The following is a 19,302-nucleotide window of genomic DNA, read 5'->3' on the forward strand; positions in this document are numbered from 1 at the left end:
ACAGTGCGTCCATCTACTCTCCTCCCCCATCATGCACCCGGACACACGCGTTTTGGGATCAAAAATATGAAATACTGCATCGCAGTTGCGTGAACACAGGTGAACAATTGTACCCTAAATATTGTTCTAAAAATGACTGAACTCAAGAGGCCCTTTTAGAATCCCGAGCCACCCCAAGAGGCTCTTCATGGAGACTCAGCTGTGTAGCCTCCATTAAAAAGATGTTTCCATATGATGGAATATGGTTTCTGGATGATGACAAGGATGATAATACTGTGTCTATTAGTTGACATAGTGAGGCAGTGTTTGATTCTAACTAGACATTCCTCTTTGAAAGTGAAGCGTGACTGATGGTTTGTTGTTCCACATACTTTTTTATTTTGACGTGTTTTCCATCTGAAATTGTTATCTATTCATAAAAATAGCATTTTATTTTTATTTAATTAAGAAGCACTGCTTTTTGTTATGCATGAATACAGCAGCATACATATATGTGATTCAACCTCACATTGATTTGTGTTGTTGTAGTACTCTCATTCTCCGGAATAAAATGATGCAAAAGAGTATCTGGAGGTTGGGTTCGACTCTTCCAGTGTGAGAAACATAACAGAAATGGATTACTGTGAGCTAGATTTAAAACACACAACGCTCTGTCCACACCAACGCAACAAACAATAAGTTTAAAGACGGAATGATTATTTAAGTAAGATTAAAATTAAGGGACTGTAACTTCATTTTTTTAACCAAATGATGTAAATCTGGCTTGATTATTTCAGTTAGTTTTTCATGTCCAAGAAATAAATGAGCATTTGTTTATTTATTTATATTAGAGCAGATAGCAGCAATCATCATGAAAAAACACTTTTTAAGAAAATATATGACGTGTAACATGCATATTCACATTTTTGTCAGACATATGAGACATGTTGCCTTTACCCGAACATCACCTGGATTAAATCGTGCACTGTTTAAAAATAAACTACAACAAAATAAATAGCGCGAGAGGGTTGCTATTATAATACAGTAACGAGCTTTGCCTTACATTACTTAGTGAAAGCGATATTGTCTTTCGGTTACGCTCTATTATATATATTATATTAATAAAAGTAAAAAGGTCGAATCGTATTTTGGCTATTATAGCCCGCCGTAGTCACTGCGTTTTCTTACGTGATGACGCCATCAACTTCGGTACGCTGAGCCACGTATGAAGGAAGGAGTTCCGGGTCCACGCTGCCATTCAATATCGAAACCAGTCAAGTAAGTTCATTCTTTCATCAAACTAGATTCATTTGTCTTTTTCTTTGCCGTAGTTTTGATACATTTCACTGGACGAAAGTTCCCTGAATGTGCCTTGTTATTAATGGATGCATGAAACTATGATGCTTTTACTGTTCACATAGTGTTTATGCACACTTATCAAACTTGTTGGTAATTGAAAGGTTGGAGTGAAATAAAAAAAAAAAAACATTGCTACTATTTACAGCACCAATTTGGCCTATTCTTATTTTTATGGTGCGGTCGCTTAGTTATATTTTGGAGCCTGGAATAGCTCCATAAATCAATCCTCCCCTCTGTGTTTCAGCAATGGCTGAGTTCCAAGAAGTGAATGAAAAGTCTGATTTGCATCCAAAACCGGCTGGGTTGGTTTTGCAATATGGCACAGCTGGATTCAGAACAAAGGCTGGAAATCTGGACCATATCATGTTCCGGATGGGGCTGCTAGCAGCTCTAAGATCCAGAAAGACATCTGCAGCCATCGGAGTTATGGTGACCGCCTCTCATAACCCAGAGGTCAGACAGTCTTTACCTTATTCTTTCTGTGCAGAATGCATTATGTTGCGCTGTTACACTTTTTTTCTGCTGTTCAGGAAGACAATGGGGTGAAGCTGGTAGATCCGATGGGGGAGATGTTGGCTCCAGCATGGGAGAGCTACGCCTCCCAGCTCGCCAACGCCGAGCAGACGGATCTGGTAGTGACGCTGAAGAACATAATTGAGAAGGAGGCAATTGTCATGAGCCAGTCGGCGAACGTTTTTGTGGGCAGGGACACGAGGTACAGTACTAAATGTGCATTGCTTCATACATTGTCCAATACCATTGTGTGCATGTGTTCAGGAGCAGCAGTGTTCTCCTCTCACAAGCCGTTTTGGATGGTGTATCTGCACTGGGTGGTGTCAGTAAAGGTAAGCTCACGTCACTCCGTATGGATTTGTTTTAATAACTGTGTCTTCAACTGTGTGCTCAAGCAGTACACCTTTATCACATTTAACAAGAGTTAATATGGTAATAGTAGTAGTAAATGAGTTTTTATGTTCTCAGAACCAAATATAATTGATACGTTTCAGGGTTATTTTTTTATGATATTCATAAATCCTGTCTGAATGTTTTTGTATTCATGCCTACTGTGTAAGGAATGTTGTATTATTAATTATAAGTTCCTAATCTATATTATTTCTTATAATTTATTCTATTCCCATGCACCTGTGAATCTATACGTTAGTGTCTTGTCTCTTCTCTGTTGTGTGCAGACTACGGCCTGGTCACGACCCCGCAGCTCCACTTTATGGTTTGCTGTCACAACACGCAGGGGGAGTACGGCGAACCCACGGTGGATGGATACTACAAAAAACTCTGCCAAGCTTTCAGTCAACTCTGCAAAAACGTATGTGTGGATTTTAGGAGTTTTTACCACTTCACCTTACAGAACATTTCTTCACAGGCTTCCAACCGGACTGATGACCAGAAGCACCTCACTGTAGATGGGGCCAACGGTGTTGGTGCGCTGAAGGTCCGTGAGATTGAGGGACACATTAAGAAGGAGCTGCAGATCTCACTGGTCAATGATTGTGGTGGGAAACTGAACCATCAGTGCGGCGCTGATTTCGTCAAAGTGCAGCAAAAACCTCCGACAGGTACCTGCTCTGCCAAATGGTCACTATTGGCAGCAAATCTTATTTCATATAAGAATACAACAAAATTAGTGAACAAAAAAATACACTTCCAAAAAATCCTGCCGGAGACCCTGCATTATTGTTAATTGTTAATTACAGGATGCAGAACATGGTAATGCTTTTATTTATGAATAGTGTGAGTTTTATTTTCCTGTGGGAACATTTTTAAATGAATGTATTTGGATTTTTTTTTTCTAATGTGATTTCGTCCGATGGTCAGAGACGAATGGAGGACGACTGATGGGTATAATAGGAGAAATGTTTTCGGGTGTTGTCACAACTGTTATTAAGAAAAGTACATACTTAAATACGGAGGAATATTAAATGAATTTAGAATTACAATAACAGTATTAAACGACAACTCTTGACTTAAACAGACAACAATAGAGGTCCCTCCGAATCTATGTGACTCTTTCTTCCTGTCTCCACAGGCATGAAAGTGAATGCCGGCGAGCGCTGCTGCTCTTTTGACGGTGATGCCGACAGAATAGTCTACTACTACATCGACTCCGAAGGACGCTTTCACCTGCTGGATGGAGACAAGATAGCGACGCTGATCAGCACGTTCCTAAAGGAGCTGCTCATTCAGGTACACCTGCCAACACCATGGGTCTGCCACCAAAGACTTATGGTCTTCAGCCTCTTGTTTGAAGGAGCAGTCTTTTCATAATGTTCGTCCTTGTCAACTCAGGCTGGCCTGGAGTTGAACCTAGCGGTGGTGCAAACTGCTTATGCTAACGGAAGCTCAACGCAATACCTGGAGAACACAATGAAGGCAAGAAAAGGTTTTGTTCTGGATTAAAAAGATTGTTTGATGATAGGAGTGGAACTTGTTTTTAACACCGTCAACTCTATTCATGATTGTTGGTGAAGATTCAAGGTCCTCTTATTCAAAGGTTCCAGTGAGATGCACCAAGACTGGAGTGAAGCACCTGCATCATGCAGCGCTGGAGTTTGATATTGGCGTTTATTTTGAAGCCAATGGACACGGAACTGTAAGTAGACACACAAACATCTTTCTATAGACACACACACAAACGTATTTCTATCTTTTTGGGGACCACTCATTGCCATAAAGCTTTCACCAGCCTCTTATCCTTAACGTAACCACCCAAAACATTGACTTGTGATTTGTGGGGTCCAGCCAAATTTTACTATCCATTGTTGTGTCACTGATACTGATTTTGGACGGCTGGCAGGTGCTGTTCAGCAAGGCTGCGCAGGAGAAGATTCAGCAGCTCACAGAGGACTCCAACACCAACGACGAGAGGAAGCGAGCGGTTCTCCTGCTGCAGAGCACGATAAATGTCATCAACCAGGTAAGAAAGCGCCCCTCGAAGGCTGGGAAAATAATTTGTCAACACAGGAGAAAGGACATTTCATCAATTTCCTCGTCTTCACAGACTGTCGGTGATGCCATTTCTGACATGTTACTGGTTGAAGCGATCCTCGCCATCAAAGGCATGACTGCCCAGCAGTGGGACGCCATTTATACAGACCTTCCAAACAGGCAGCTGAAAGTTAAGGTGAGCGTTTCTTGACTCCATCGTTTCAAAAGCGCAAGCTAAGTTTCGATCTCTGCTGTGTAGGTGGCTGACCGCTGTGTGATCGACACCACGGAAGCGGAGAGACGGGCCGTGAGCCCGGCAGGTCTTCAAGATTGCATCGACGGTTTGGTGAAGAAGTACCCGCATGGTCGCTCCTTTGTGAGGCCGTCTGGCACCGAGGACGTGGTCAGAGTTTACGCCGAGGCAGACACTCAGGTGAGACATGATGCTCCTTGTAAAAACACAATTCTTAGCACAATGACATGTTTATTTCAGGACAATGCCGACGCTCTGGCGCATGAAGTCAGTGTCGCGGTCTATCGCATGGCAGGTGGAGTCGGCGCCGAACCTAAACCTTTATAAAGTACTCTGCACTTTTTAACTTTTAATGCCAATCATTACTCTGGATGGATCTAATAATGTGTCTACTGTACTCACTTTGCTCTGTTAGTGAAGGATTTATCTATGGGAAAGTTATCTTGCTACTTTGGGTGTGCCAAAGTGGCACAAGGAAACATGTAAAGGTGCCTGGATGAACTACGACATTACATTGATGTGATCTAAATAAAATCATGAGATTAATTTCAAACAAATCAGATGATAATGAAGCATTGATGGATGCTAGTGCCACGGTGGAAACAACAATACTTGAGTGAAACATTGGAGCAGGTGATAAAAGTCATTGTCAAAAAAATTTATCACATTTTCCGCATGGTAATTCACACAACAGTCAACTGTGGTTGGCTTTAACTTTTAAGTCATGGTTGTGGTAATTTCATGTTAGCAACTGAATTTTAGCCATAAGTCGTGGCATCATGAACACTGATGATAATGTCATTTGTTGTTTGTTTTTTTTAATTCTGAATATTTTTATTAATCATGTAGAAAAATATTGGGAGGCCGGTCTTTTGAATGTTGATTTACTTGGTTGAAATAAATGACCATGAGGAATCTTTAATGAGTGTTTCTTTAATTGAATTTGGACGTTGTCATTTTAGCAGAAACATTTGGCAGCTCTATGTTTACTTTGAACAAAAACACAAAACGGAAGATTGGCTGATAAATTAGCCAGTTTATCTTCAGCCAGTCAAAGGTCTGTAGCAATGTCCTCTAGGGCACCACCGTATTGATGTGCTCCTCTCTCTGAGAGGCCTCTTCCTTCACCTCCCCTGTCTGTTTTTCTGCGATGGAAACGGCTTCTTCTTCGCTTTTAAATGAGAACTTCTGGGCGTGTGGCTACTGTTGCAGGTGCTGAAGGTTGGTCAACAGCATTTCAAAAAGTTGCTTCTGACATGCTCTGTCCTCCCTTATGAGCCTCTACTGGCTCTCCCACAAATGTATTTCATGGGCCATGAACAGCTTGAGTCGAGCGTCCTCCCTCTCAGCGGCTGTCTTGTCCATTTCTTTGAGCTCAGCCATGACCTTCCCGAAGAGAGCAGCCGTGTGGTCTTCCCTGCTCCTCTTCCTCTTTCTGGGCAAGACAGGGAGCACTAATAACAACAAAACCAACAATTATTATATGACCATAATACAATACGATTCCATTGTCATTCTGCAATATTTTTAACCCTAACTGTAGTTGCTCAGTTGCACAAACCATATAGTTTTTCGGGTGCCATACACTTTTTGACTGCCCTGTTTTTCATTTCTGTGGACAGCAGTTCCTTCATCTTCATTGTTCTTCTTCATCAGATGATCCCATACATTTAAGTTAATGATGGCAGTACGCTTTAAAAACATACCTTGTGGTGCCTGGCTGGGACTCTCCAGTCCGTCTTCCGCTGGCCCCGCAGACGAGTCTGCTTGACTCGAGCAGTCGGTGACTTCAGCATCTGACGCCGGGGTTTCGACTGTCCCGTCCGCGTCCCGCCCCCCATCACAAATAAACACATCCAAGGGGCACGTCTGGGGCACCGGATTCTCCTCTAGCGACGTAGAGGGGCTCGCAGAGTTACCACCTGCGGAGATGCCGTATATCGCCTGGCACTCCGCGTAAAAGGGCCACTCCACAGGGCCCTTTTACGCGGAGTGCCAATATGTGGAGTGGCCACGGGGCCCATCTTGTCGTTGATGGTCATGCACTTTTTTTTGAGCGACTTCAGCTTATTTATGACCTGCTTCTGCGCCCGGACGAAGCCTCTGTCTTTCAGCATCCGGGCGATGTAGCCGTACAAGACGGTATATCGCACGGTCCCCGATATTTGGCGTTTCACCTCATCCCGAGCGCGGATGGCGACCAGCTCCCGGATCTCCCGGTCTTGCCAGTGTGTATTCATGGCTGGTGAACGATCCCAAGATGACACTAGTTTGCAGAGTGTTGTCCCGCCACACTAAAACTTCATACAACTGGACAGAAGACTGTCAAACCGTTTGCACCTCTCGGGCGGAAATGTTTCCTGACAACTTCCGGTTGCGGCCGGCAACTACTGGTGACGTTCATTCAAGCAGCGTGAGCGTTTAAAAAAATGGAAGCAAACGCGTCCGAAACAGAAGGCGGGCGGTAATTTTATTATGAAGTCGTTGATTTTTAATTTACAAATTAGTATGTTGACTCATAAATACAGCCGTTTTATATTTCGAGCATATACACCAATAAACACACACGTTTTAATGCTACAATTTAAATACATTTGTAATGTTGTGTAATTACAAAGTGCAATGAAAAGCTGTGTGTTATCAGTGCTATCGGCTACTACATACTGTACTGCAAGTGAATTCATCACTTTAATGAAACCAAACTAATGAATCCAGCGTTGGAAACTCACAGTACTCACAGTAATAAAATTTACAGTCATACTTTCTAGACACACGAATCACAGCCAAAACAATTCACTCACACACCTCTTTTAGCTGACTATTTTTTGGCTTTCAGCATCATCAATTTCTTCAATTAAAAATATGAATTATAATGACACATTTTTCATGATCCTTTCTGAGAAGGAAGACAAGACTGTTTGTGTCCACATTAAACTGGTTTATAGTTCTGAATTGTTTTGCAAGTCTAATATTTCCCAACAAGAATCATATGTGTCAATGCCAATGAGCACAAAAACATGCATTGTTATTGTTCTGGAAGCATCAGTCATTGCGGTTCACACATGATCAGATGGATTACACACTGGACTTCGGTGCTTCTTCAAAACAATCCAAGTGGCTTGATGCACGTCCTGTATGAGAGGTAATAGAAACTCGAGCGAACTACGCCAATGCCTCCTAGTCACTTTATTATTACCGGTCAGATAGGTCAGATACACATTTTAATGCATGCATTTAAATCCTTTTTTTATCATTATACGGCATATTATGATGGAACTCGAAGTTCTTTCTGGAATATATATTTATTTATGGTATGTATTTATTTCATTCAACTACAGTCGTCCATAGTTTGCGCTTAATCGCTAAAAAAACTCGTTTTAATACTAATACTAAAAAACCCGACGTCCTTCGGCGCAGTTTGCCCACCCGGAAGACTTTTGACGTAACACCGGCGTCTGGCTAGCACTGCTACATTCTCTGTGCTAACCACTTCACTGGACCAAAACCATTTCTGAAGTACTCTGTTCTACCTCATCTGCTGTGACATGGCGGGGAATTTCTGGCAAAGTTCTCACTAGTAAGTGGAGGATGCGGAAAAGGACACAGTAGTGTTTTTTTTCTCTAAAATGCAGTCTTTGTTATTCGGCCTAGCATTAGCATCTCGAGCGATGTGTCTGTGTTGGGTGTTTTTAGAATTTAAAGGTGATACTTTTGCACGATAACCAGTGTTAATTGACATATCAAGATAATAAACAGTAAATAGTCACTCAGAAGGCTGGCTTTATTTGAACGCAGATACTAAAATGACAATGATATCGGGTTGTTTTGTTCATAAACACTGCGTTAGTGTAGATTCTCAGATATGACTGACTTGTCTTGTTCTGTGCAGTCTTCAGTGGGTGCTTGACAAACAAGACCTGATGAAAGAGAGGCAGAAAGACCTCAAGTCCCTTTCTGAAGAGGAATACTGGAAGCTACAGATCTTCTTTGCAAATGGTATTTACAAATACACCTGGGATCGTGTGCACAAAACGGGGCTGTTGCCAAAACAAAGCGATTTTGACATCTGGATGATTTTCTTTGTCCAGATATTCTCTTGTAAATCTTATGAAACACATCACACATAGTGTCACAATGACTACTGTATTTTCCATCCATATAAGTGGTTTGAAATAAACTAAGAAATGTGTTGTTTGTCAGTTATTCAGGCTCTGGGAGAACACTTGAAGCTGAGGCAACAAGTCATTGCTACGGCCACAGTCTACTTCAAACGCTTTTATGCCAGGTGAACCATTGAACCAACCGTCTGCCTCACTACTATGGCACTGTTATTACTAAATGATCCGTAAAAGACAATTTCGTAGTTCAGCATTTATTTTTCAGACATCCACACAAGTCTCTGAGATTTTTACTCTACTCTCAATTTAATCTCTCCTCAGGTATTCACTGAAAAGTATAGATCCTGTTTTAATGGCTCCTACCTGTGTCTTCCTGGCTTCCAAAGTTGAGGTATCAAGATTCATTTTGATTTTAAACGCATGTTTTGTCTGAGAAGTAATGTCAACATCTGCTCAGGAATTTGGGGTTGTGTCTAACACAAGGCTGATCTCTGCAGCAACATCAGTGTGTAAGTATCAAGAATAAAGCACAATGCGATGCGTAGTACATAGTTTTGTGTAATTTTCCCTTTTTTTCCAGTGAAAACAAGGTTTTCATATGCCTTCCCGAAGGAGTTCCCGTATCGAATGAATCATGTGAGTAAATCCCATCATCACAATTCCAAACTTCTTGCATTTATTTTATGCATAAACTTGGTCATCTCTGATGCGGTTAAGTTGTGTGAAATAGAAGAAAACCATGCTTGGAACTGCAATAGATTTTATACAAAATGCTATGGAAAATGTTGCTATCGATAGAAAAATAACAAAAGACATAGAAACAACAAAAAACAAAGTCGAATTTCTTATCATGCGCAAATATTTTTTATTGGAAAAAATATTTTTGTTGGAAGTTTAGCGTTTCTATTTTTTTAAATCTCTAACTTGAATTAATCATCATTCAATCCTACCAACTTAAAAAGTGGTGACTTATTCATTCATTCACTGGTTTGGAATGTGGCAGGAAAGCTGGTGACATACTAACCAAGCTGTGGCATCCACCATATGGCATTATATGCCCGGAGCAAATTTCACTCCTGCGTGTTTTGTTTCTGCTATTTGTGGTTTGTGGTTCCTCTCCTTCTCAATTATATAGATAAAATACATTTCAGAATAAAGTACACAAGATATGCTAGATTTGATGCTGGCTGGCTAAAGGTTTGCTAATGTTAGATTTGGATTTTGTACAGCTTTTTGGCAATTTTTGGAAGATTAAATATATTTAAATATATCTCTGAAGACGTGTTTAATATCATCAATGAGCCCTTCTGTTACTTAAGTCTATTTAAACTTGCCTTTTGAAGACTATCATGTCTGATTTCTCCATGTCTTTTAGCTCATTTCATGAAATATGATGCTCACACGGACCATGCTCAAGTTACCGGAATGAATAAAACATAATCTTGGCTAAAAAGAAAATGCAATTTTAATATTCTCATCTAATTTGCAGATTCTGGAATGCGAGTTCTACCTTCTGGAGTTGATGGTAAGACCCTAATATCGTGAAATTATTTAAGGCTTTGACCCTCATTTTTGAGGTTTGAAAAATAAACTTATGTCAGTTTTCAATAGTATTGTCTAGTTTTTCGGCGTGTTTACAAGTCAGTTGTATTTTGTTGTATTTAACATTAATTTTCTTCATAAATGGGTATCCTTTTTTGACTTTTTGACTGAGATCTGTCCCCTTAGACAGGTTCATCAGTTCATCACATTTAGAGTTACTCACACCGAAGCGCCGGTCAGAGTCATTTGTGTGTTATTGTGGGTGTTCACTAGTTTGCCAGCATGCAGTCATGAGTTGTGTAATTGAAAAAAATCATTATTACGCTTTGTGACCACCTATTATTAGGGCAGATATACAGCTTAAATCCTGAAATGCATTTCAGGACTGCTGCTTGATCGTGTACCACCCGTACCGGCCGCTGCTGCAGTACGTGCAGGACATGGGCCAGGAGGACATGCTGCTGCCGCTGGCCTGGTGCTTACATCCTACCATACTCCACCACCTCTTATAATCTCCTCACTCTTTATAAACTTTGAATTCCTCTGCTTGCATCAGGCGCATCGTGAATGACACCTACCGTACAGATCTATGCCTGCTCTATCCTCCCTTCATGATCGCTTTAGGTGGGTTCAGCTCTGAAGCTATTTAACTCTGAGGTCTGCGTCCGGAGCTCACTGTGTTTCTGTACCGCAGCTTGTTTGCACGTGGCCTGTGTGGTGCAGCAGAAGGATGCCAGGCAGTGGTTTGCAGAGCTCTCTGTAGACATGGATAAAGTGAGTACCCTGATGCATGGGATGTGGTTGAAATTGTACACAAGTTCAGGCGCTAGTGTGCGGCGTGTGTGATGTTGTTTATCCATAGATCCTGGAGATTATCCGGGTCATCCTCAAGCTTTATGACCAGTGGAAAAACTTTGATGACCGAAAAGAGATCGCTGCGGTGCTTAACAAGATGCCCAAACCAAAACCTCCTCCCAACAGGTAGGATGGTCTCTTGGTAAAAAGCAGACCTAGATAATAAATTATCTTTTGTTCTCCAGTGAGAATGACCAGAGCTCCAACGGAAACCAAAGCAACTCTTACAGCCAATCATAGCAGAGCTCTGGACCCGCTTGCTGTAGAATCACCACACCGCACAACACGCCCACAACTCGCGGCCTTCACCCGACTCCGAGTGGCTGCACAACACAGCAGAGCGGTCAGCTCAGTATGAGTTCGAGTCATTGATTCTTTTGATAGTTTATTATTAACTTTTTACCCTCCCTTACAGTTAAAAAAACATTATTTGAGTAAACTATGTGTCCACTTTAGTGAGTCAAGTGCTGGCATTTTCAGTTCAGAATTATGAGGTCAGTGAATGCACCTGTGGTTGTGTCATAGTATTAGATTGGAATATATAAACTCACTTTTTTCCAAAATTCAAAATGATGATTTTATCACTTAAAAAAATCAACTGGGAAAAATAATAATAAGAAATTTTCCTGCTTCCTGATTATTTACTCTTCTTCAAATGGTTAATGAGTTTTTAATTTAATATTGAGTGAGCGAATGAATAATGGGCCAAAAACCAGGTGACACTGTTGGTGTCTGTGAACGGTTCATTCCTCAGGGACTGTGGTTTCTGCGTCTGTATATATATAATGTAAAGGGTCTTTGAATCTAACTGACCTCTTTTTGAACTGTGGAAGGAAGTGCTCCCACAATGATCCAAACTTTTGGTTACATCCTTGTTCTTCCTTTCTTTCTGTTGTACATATGTTCTTTTGAATTAGTGTGCCACTTTGCCCTCTGTAGGGATTTTGCCTTTTATTAGAAACTTCATATCAAGCTTGATTTTTTTCCTTAGTTTTTTTTTCTTGTATATCAGCATTTTCTTATCTGTAAAAGTGTGACTCTCAAAACAAGGTACTCGACAGCCTTAAAAACAAGCGGTCGACGTAGGATCGCCTCATTTTGAGCACATTTATTCCAATTTGCGTGAGCTACTTCACACCTGAATGTGACCGTTGTTTTTGTTTCTAGGCTATTTTCAATTGTGGAGGGCAAATGAATTACCGGACTGTGTCACCTTTCACAATAAAAGGGCTTTTTCTCCTCTTGAATCTGGTGCAGCTGAGCAACTAGAGCTGATATGTTGATGAATACTTGAAAGTGTGTGTATACTTTTTTGTACATCTGTGATTCTAATAAAATATTGTGTGCTATATGAACTGTCTGGTTTCAAGATGCATCACTCCGGGAATATTCCAGCCTGTTACAAAAGTCACAGTTTACCTAACTCCAATGTCACCCGTTACATATCGTCATGAAAAATTTACGAAACTGCGTTGAGTCACAAATATCAATTTACATCTAAGCCCTTGCAAAATATATGCTTCATGTTTCATTTTGCTTCTGAGCTAGCGAAGTTAAAATGCTTTTGCGTTTTTAATGTTACCCCTTGTGAGTACGGCCATTCGCCGTGACGTCACGGCAAATGGCAATTTCCGTATTCTTCCTTCAAAATAAACTTTGCTTAAGCGCGGACTTCTTGTAAATAAACGTCCGCCGTGAGTACCGTTACTCAACTTTTATTGTGTTTATAAATAAATCGGTGAAATTGTACTATATGTGTCCATTTGCATGAAAACTGTGCCAAAGATTGAGCCCCATCCTGCTTTTATACTCTTATTCTGAATTCCTGAGACCGGAAGTTATACTCATCACGGACTCTACCTTGATCGTCACTACGCTCAGCTCCCACCAGCCAGGCTGCGGAGGATGTCGACCCCTCCGCGGGGACACTCTCCGGGCAGGACGCTTGAGTCCAGCGGATTCCTCCCGACTGCGTCCCCGTTTCCTGGCATCCATCGGCTCCCATGAGGCCCCCGCTCATGAAGCCCCCAGCTGCCAAAGTGAGGCGGAAAGTGGCCGGAGACAGAGAGCATGTGTTGGCGCGTCGGGTTCGCCTGGACGCGGTCGTGTGTGGTTGATCTGGGCCAGAACCAGAGCGTCTCCACCGGCCTCCTGGGCTCCGATGAGCAGCTCTCCTTTCATGGGCTCATCATCGCCCGACCCCTGCAGGACCCCGGCGGGATCATGTTCGCTCTGGGCTCGGACTCATGGTGGCGGAAGACCCTGTATCTGACTGGAGGGGCTCTGCTGGCTGCTGCTGCTTATCTGCTGCACGAACTGCTGGCGATCAGGTACCCACGCGCTCGCATCCTCTTCTATTTACAGAAAAAAATCTGCTGTATATCAGGATTACTTAATAGTGGCGGGGTGGGAGGGGTGAGAGCAATATGGAATCGTGAGTGGGTGGCTGTGATGTAACGACCCCTCGCCCCCACCAAAACTAACATTCAGAAATATCGTTTCACATCGGATTATCGTGAGGAAAAACAGGCCATACTTCTCTATTGATTCCATGTCAGGAGGTCACCTTGTGTGTGTACACAACCGCCCCCCATACTCCCCAGTACATACACACAAGGACACACACACACTGAGAGCCTCAATATAAAGTGTTCAATGAAGTTGTTTCATCGTTTCACAGTCGCACCGTTGTTCTACATCATCATGTGGAGCGCGTCCCCGGATGTTGCTGTGCAGAAGCAGTTTTCAGCACCACAGTCAGACAGACAGCTCCGTATTCCTGCCTGCACGTGACCACGTGACTCTGGCGCTGGGCTCCCCTAGGCGCATGCGCGCTCACGTTTCTCTTTTTTTTGACCCGTGATGGTAGTGACATTGGTGGTTCCCCTGAAGCACTACTTCCTGAGCTGTGAAAAGGCTGAAGTAATGTTTTATATCGCTGATGCCGAGTTCCAGTGGTTCCAGCTGACCTTTGAGAAACGGATTGCAGTTAATTTGTCGAGTTAAAAAGACAACAGTTTGTTGTTTTTTCCACAACAAGCGTGTCAAACACACCGTATTAAAATACAAAAAATTATTTGTTGGCCTGTTGTTGATCAGTATCAGATTATTATTATTTTTTTTTTCATGGAATAAAAGTCAAACTTTTCCCATAATGGAAAACAACGTGTTTGGGTGTTGACTTGTTTTTTCCGCCTGACAGAAAACAGGAAGAGCTGGACTCTAAAGATGCCATCATCCTGCACCAGTTCTCCCGGCCCAGAACTGGCATCCCATCCCTGTCGCCCTTCTGCCTTAAGACGGAGACCTACCTCCGCATGGTGGACCTACCCTACCAGGTAGCCCCTCCTCGAGAACCTTGTTTGCACATGTATTTCTCACATCCCTCCTACGGCATCTCCCCTCAGAACTACTTCGACGGGAAGCTGTCTCCTCTCGGAAAGATGCCGTGGATCGAGTACAATCAGGAGAAAGTCTGTGGCTCTGACTTCATCATCGACTTCCTGGAGGAGAAGCTGGGCGTGAGTCTCAATAAGAGCCTGACTCCGCAGGAGATGGCCGTGTCTCGCGCCATCACTAAAATGGTGGAGGAACATTTCTACTGGTGAGTGACAGCTTGTTATTGTTAGCAAACGGCGAGGGCCAAGCGATAGGAGTTGGAATAGTATTGTAGTTTTTTTCTGCAGTAAGAGGGACCATAAATGTCTGGCACCATACATGTTTATTAAACACCTAAAAGACTCAACAGCAGTGATGGTGTATTATTTGTTGCCCTCAAATCCTTTTCCCCTTGAGCCAAATGACCTTTTAGGAATCTAAGCTGTGCGCGTTAAACATAATATACAAGCAATTCTCAGCAGCTAGGTTCTGCAAATCTATCGACCAACAGTTTTTAAATACTATAAAAGGGTTCGGAGAAGTATTTGCTATGTGCTCACTTGAGCTTGGAGTTCTCGAGCTCTATATCATAATGCAGCACGGCCATCTGCTGGTGGAAAGTGGACATTACAGTCGATCGTCCAGAACAGCCGTTGCTTTTTTAGTGTCGCTGCCAGCCCTTTTGAATGACGCATAAAAATCAGAATGAGCCTCAGTATTAAAGGACAAAGCAATGGACATAGAAATATGTTTTTTGATACGATAATGTTCAAGTGCCCTTATTGTGTTGTTTGTTTTGTAGGACCATTGCGTACAGTCAGTGGGTGGACAACCTGGAGGAGACGCAGAAGATGCTGTCCGTGAGCGGACCCATGAGCGATTTGCTCAGGTGGATTCTGAGTCACGTGACTGGCGGGATTGTCAAGAGGGAGATGTATGGACATGGGATCGGACGTTTCTCTGAGGATGAGGTCTATGCCCTGATGGAGAAGGACATGCGCACGCTTGCCACCTTGCTAGGTAATGGATGATGACATCATTGTTTATCTAGTGTTCTCAACTGCTGAGGTATATAGGCTTTGTTTATTCATAATATCCGGATTATATTCAACTGTTTTTGTATCTGCAGGTGATAAAAAGTACCTGATGGGCGCAAGATTGACAACAGTGGATGCGACAGTGTTTGGTCATCTTGCTCCAGCTATGTGGATGTTACCAGGAACCAGGCCTGAGCAGCTTATTAAAGGTCAGCTCTGCTTTCAACGCTTTGATGAAGAGACTTCCACTGAATGGACTCATGCTAAATATGCTGCAAATAAATACAATACATAAGTGAATAAAAATCAAAGAAGAATCCACAACAAACTAAATAGACTGTCTCTTTATAAAAATGCAAATAATAATGTAGAATGAATGGGCAATGTGTCAATAAATAATTTATTATTATTTTTAAGCAGTATTGTTCAAATTGACAATACTAAAATGTGATTTTTTTTTTTTACGATCCAGAAGTTAAAGGGTTAAAGCTAACGTTAATTGACTTCTTCTGTGGCTTTTAAAAACTGTCACAGGTGAGTTGATCAACCTGGCGATGTACTGTGAGCGGATTCGCCGGCGGTTCTGGCCCGAGTGGTTTGTGGATCTTGAAGACTTCCGCTACAAGGGAACCTCAGAGGACAGTGACTCTCGCTCTGGTCTTCCTGATCTGGGTCTCTACTCGCGCACAGACTCGTCCTCCTCCCACTGCGACAGCCCCACCCACACCACACACACTCCCACGCCACGGGCCCCTCAGTCTCCCGTCAGCGACCCCACCGGACACTCGCTGTACGACTCCGACATGGACACGGAGTGTTCTGAAGTGGATCTGCTGAAGTGTTGACGACACTTTTAATAGGTAACTGCACAAACACACTCTCCAGTCACGGAGCGGGGTCCACCCTGCGGCCTGGAACGGGCGGAATCTCAGCCCCCTAGTGGAGGAAAGGGAGAATAGCAGGTTTATGAAGCAGGATGATCAGAACTAGAGGAGTAAAGGAGTGAATGACGCCGCTGCTGAGAAACTCCTCCGTCTGCAGTCACAACTTCTCCTTGTTGTCACATGGACGTTACCATGGCGACTTTATATGTGTCACTTGTAGCAAGCTGCACCACCCAGCCTTGTGTGTCTCGACCAACTGAACCCTTGACGCCTTGATATATCGACGTATAGAGAAAATTATACATCTGTAAATATTCAGTATATATAGGTATAGACAGACATATTTAAATATATAAATAGGTATATAATATAGTGAGCTTGTTTTTGTCCGTCTTGTGAATGTAAATATGGTGGCAAAATCACTTTCATGGTCACATGGTCTTGCTGTCTCTCCGCTGTATCAGACTGATGGCAGCAGTTGGTCCATTTTTTTTATTTTGAACCTGTTCAACAGGACGAAAGCTTTAAGTTACATAATATTTATGTTACACAGGTGCGAGATTTAGGAGCGAGCGATACAATCAAATCCGTGATGAGTGCATGGCTGGGACATGCATCCAAACCTCCCTTTACATGAGCTGTTGAGATGCTGCTGTTAGAGAGTCAGAACTTGCGTTGAAAAGCTCTTAGTTGCAATAAGGAGGCAGTGGAAAAAGATGGATTTTGTCGAGACGACTGTAAAATGGAGGGATCTATTCGCGTTTGTCATGCAGCAAATGCAAAATCCCCCATTTTGTGTTTGCATCCATCAGAGTGGTGACCAACGGGAACCTGTCGTTTTAGATAGTGGCACCAAAACACGCCAATTTTAAAAAGAAAAATGTGATTTCTGTGTCTCACTTTTCTGTATATTATTTCACCAGTCAAACTAAATGTTGCGTCGCTGTGATGTCATTCTCTATAGTGCTACATACACTATGCTCATTTGTTTTGGTGCCACAGTACGCCATGTTACACCACACAGTCACACACATCAGAGCTTCTTTAGCATGTACTCTGTCGCACTTTGTTACACAACAGCATGTTACTATATGAGAGTTTAGTTTTTCTAAGACACATTTATTTTTATTATTACGTTGCGCTGTTTTCAAGATTGTTTATCAGTATAACGCCTACACAGCATTACACTGTGTAACTTGCTGTGTGATATGTTGCACTATGTACTAGTTATTAATTTGCACGTTTGTCTGTGGGGTTGTGCCAAGTTCTTTTGCTTTTGCTCTACTGCCTTATTTGTTATTATGTCGATTTTGCTTTCAGTTTTGTGACACAATTTTGTTATTCAAAATGTGCCATTGCTTTGTATAACATTAAGATTTTTACATTTGACTTTGTGACGTTACGTTATTTATTTCATGTGTATTTCTGTCCCATCCTTATATTTTACTGCTTATATTAGTTTGGGTCAGGGGGGCAGCAGCCAGAACAAAGAGGCCCAGACCTAGTCGCTCCTCCGTGTTCGGAGTCTACCCCTGGGTCTTCCCCCACTCCGACTTCACTAGGGGAGCGACTAGGTGTCATCTTAAAACGGAGCGGATGACTGCAAGCTCAGCCTTTTGGCTCAGCTCTTCCTTCACTTCACCCCTTCATGACTTCAAAATCTACTCCAGCCTTCACCCCCAGTGTCTGTGCTCTTGACTCTTCACCACAATCTCTCAGGTTGGCTCATAAGAAGGAAGTCATTTTGCCTTATGCTATGCGTCTTCTTTCATTTATAAAAGTGCCAGTGTTTGATTTTTTTTCAGTTGGTTTTTGCCTTGTTTGTATCTATTTCAACCAAAAAAAAGGGTTGCACCTGTGTCTTCATCAGATCTCTGTGTGCAATAGAAACATTCTCTGTGGTGAGAACATGTTTCCTGCATGTATTCGCTGCTGATAAACTCACACCTGATGGAATATTCGATCATCAGAAATGAACTGTGCAATGTGATCCAGCTATTGACTGAAGTGTTCCATCTCTGCTTGTAGACTAGAAGCCATATTGTGTGTCGTCTTTTGATGTGGTCTGTGCTGAAAAAAAAAATACACTGGAATCTCATCATATTGTAAATAAAAGGACTTTAGGACCAGACCGTGTGTCGCTGGACAAATCCCCATGAATGTATCTCAGAGCGGAGAAGGTGTGTGGCAGTGGATTACTCATGATTTCATTAAATATGGCTGTGATCTTTTACACTTTTTGTGTGTGTGTGAAGACTCACTTGCACCTGAAGAAGCTCAGAGGTTTGGTTTACTCTGACATATCTGGCTCCTAATCCCTCTCCCTGTGTGCTTGCTACCGAATGACAATCCTAAACCCTCCCAACAATGCCGCAGGATTAGCTCTCTGCCCTTTTCTTTGTGCTCGTACTGGAGCTCTACTGAAATGGAAGAGAGAAAAAGGCGAGTAGTGGGAGCGGAGCTGCAGACCGGGGGACTTGGTGGGGGGCGGTGTGAAAAGGGCACCGGGAGGAAGACGGACCAACAGTCGCAGACAGATGAATGATATTTGGAGACTGGCTGCATGCATTTTTTACTGAGCATTGTTCTGAAGCCCCCCAGAGACCCTCCTCTGCAGACCGAGGAGACAATTCAGAGCTGACAATGACACTTGAGGATCTCTGGTGAGTGTGTGCTTGTGTGTGTGCTCAGTGAGAGACATTGTGTGTGGTGTACAGTTGAATGAGTCGGAAAGGGAGGGCACAAGTGTGTTTGTTAAAGTGTTAGTGTGTGTGAGGCTGTGTGTGTGAGAATATGAATAATGCAGAAGAGGACTGTAGGACCACGAGGGCCGGGAGGAGGGCAGATGGTCGCCTGCTGATAGGACAGAATTCTAGCAACAGGGTCCTCCAGGGTGCTGGGCTTAGACATGCACACACACTCATTCTTATGGCTCTCTGTACTCCTCTAGTCAC

The 19,302-nt window shown here is 42.6% G+C and overlaps 4 protein-coding genes across 5 annotated transcripts; 3 read left to right on the forward strand and 1 right to left on the reverse strand.

The window, feature by feature from the left end:
• Positions 1-1,182: 1,182 nt before the first annotated feature.
• Positions 1,183-5,410, forward strand: pgm3 (phosphoglucomutase 3). 2 transcript variants are annotated; one of them, XM_053888042.1, is made up of 13 exons: positions 1,183-1,257; positions 1,583-1,791; positions 1,869-2,053; positions 2,116-2,183; positions 2,529-2,662; positions 2,720-2,912; positions 3,383-3,540; positions 3,643-3,736; positions 3,825-3,946; positions 4,151-4,270; positions 4,355-4,477; positions 4,541-4,714; positions 4,775-5,410. In XM_053888042.1, the coding sequence occupies exons 2-13, from the start codon at positions 1,585-1,587 to the stop codon at positions 4,859-4,861; spliced, it is 1,665 nt and encodes a 554-aa protein (XP_053744017.1). In that variant the 5' UTR covers positions 1,183-1,257; positions 1,583-1,584; the 3' UTR covers positions 4,862-5,410. The 2 variants fall into 2 exon arrangements, with proteins under 2 accessions (XP_053744017.1, XP_053744018.1); XM_053888043.1 differs by having other exon boundaries at positions 3,643-3,726; positions 3,848-3,946.
• Positions 5,411-5,493: 83 nt separating this feature from the next.
• On the reverse strand, positions 5,494-6,774 carry si:dkey-6e2.2 (uncharacterized). Its single transcript, XM_053843875.1, has 3 exons — positions 6,522-6,774; positions 6,241-6,456; positions 5,494-5,988 (listed from the first exon to the last, which is right to left on the reverse strand). Exons 1-3 carry the CDS (start codon positions 6,772-6,774, stop codon positions 5,816-5,818), a joined length of 642 nt encoding a protein of 213 aa, XP_053699850.1. The 3' UTR covers positions 5,494-5,815.
• Positions 6,775-7,975: 1,201 nt separating this feature from the next.
• ccnc (cyclin C) lies at positions 7,976-12,404 on the forward strand. Its single transcript, XM_053887744.1, has 12 exons — positions 7,976-8,111; positions 8,424-8,530; positions 8,735-8,819; positions 8,974-9,043; positions 9,110-9,161; positions 9,233-9,288; positions 10,142-10,177; positions 10,578-10,669; positions 10,751-10,818; positions 10,889-10,968; positions 11,057-11,175; positions 11,235-12,404. Exons 1-12 carry the CDS (start codon positions 8,080-8,082, stop codon positions 11,287-11,289), a joined length of 852 nt encoding a protein of 283 aa, XP_053743719.1. The 5' UTR covers positions 7,976-8,079; the 3' UTR covers positions 11,290-12,404.
• Positions 12,405-12,917: 513 nt separating this feature from the next.
• Positions 12,918-18,564, forward strand: faxca (failed axon connections homolog, metaxin like GST domain containing a). Its single transcript, XM_053887902.1, has 6 exons — positions 12,918-13,379; positions 14,252-14,387; positions 14,457-14,653; positions 15,230-15,447; positions 15,557-15,673; positions 15,999-18,564. Exons 1-6 carry the CDS (start codon positions 13,120-13,122, stop codon positions 16,307-16,309), a joined length of 1,239 nt encoding a protein of 412 aa, XP_053743877.1. The 5' UTR covers positions 12,918-13,119; the 3' UTR covers positions 16,310-18,564.
• The last annotated feature ends 738 nt before the right edge of the window (positions 18,565-19,302 follow it).

The sequence above is a fragment of the Synchiropus splendidus genome, chromosome 15, assembly GCF_027744825.2.
Source record: "Synchiropus splendidus isolate RoL2022-P1 chromosome 15, RoL_Sspl_1.0, whole genome shotgun sequence".
Lineage (NCBI taxonomy): Eukaryota > Metazoa > Chordata > Actinopteri > Syngnathiformes > Callionymidae > Synchiropus > Synchiropus splendidus.

Coding starts and splice junctions, on each gene's coding strand:
- ccnc (XM_053887744.1), top strand. CDS start 8,080: ATGGCGGGGAATTTCTGGCAAAGTTCTCACTA. Junction 8,112..8,423: donor TTCTGGCAAAGTTCTCACTA/GTAAGTGGAGGA, acceptor TGTTCTGTGCAG/TCTTCAGTGGGTGCTTGACA. Junction 11,176..11,234: donor CCAAAACCTCCTCCCAACAG/GTAGGATGGTCT, acceptor TTTGTTCTCCAG/TGAGAATGACCAGAGCTCCA.
- faxca (XM_053887902.1), top strand. CDS start 13,120: ATGTGTTGGCGCGTCGGGTTCGCCTGGACGCGGTCGTGTGTGGTTGAT. Junction 14,654..15,229: donor GTGGAGGAACATTTCTACTG/GTGAGTGACAGC, acceptor TTTGTTTTGTAG/GACCATTGCGTACAGTCAGT. Junction 15,448..15,556: donor CACGCTTGCCACCTTGCTAG/GTAATGGATGAT, acceptor TTGTATCTGCAG/GTGATAAAAAGTACCTGATG.
- pgm3 (XM_053888042.1), top strand. CDS start 1,585: ATGGCTGAGTTCCAAGAAGTGAATGAAAAGTCTGATTTGCATCCAAAA. Junction 1,792..1,868: donor CCGCCTCTCATAACCCAGAG/GTCAGACAGTCT, acceptor TCTGCTGTTCAG/GAAGACAATGGGGTGAAGCT. Junction 3,947..4,150: donor AAGCCAATGGACACGGAACT/GTAAGTAGACAC, acceptor GACGGCTGGCAG/GTGCTGTTCAGCAAGGCTGC.
- si:dkey-6e2.2 (XM_053843875.1), bottom strand. CDS start 6,774: ATGAATACACACTGGCAAGACCGGGAGATCCGGGAGCTGGTCGCCATC. Junction 6,457..6,521: donor TCCACATATTGGCACTCCGC/GTAAAAGGGCCC, acceptor GCATCTCCGCAG/GTGGTAACTCTGCGAGCCCC. Junction 5,989..6,240: donor TCCCAGCCAGGCACCACAAG/GTATGTTTTTAA, acceptor TGTTGTTATTAG/TGCTCCCTGTCTTGCCCAGA.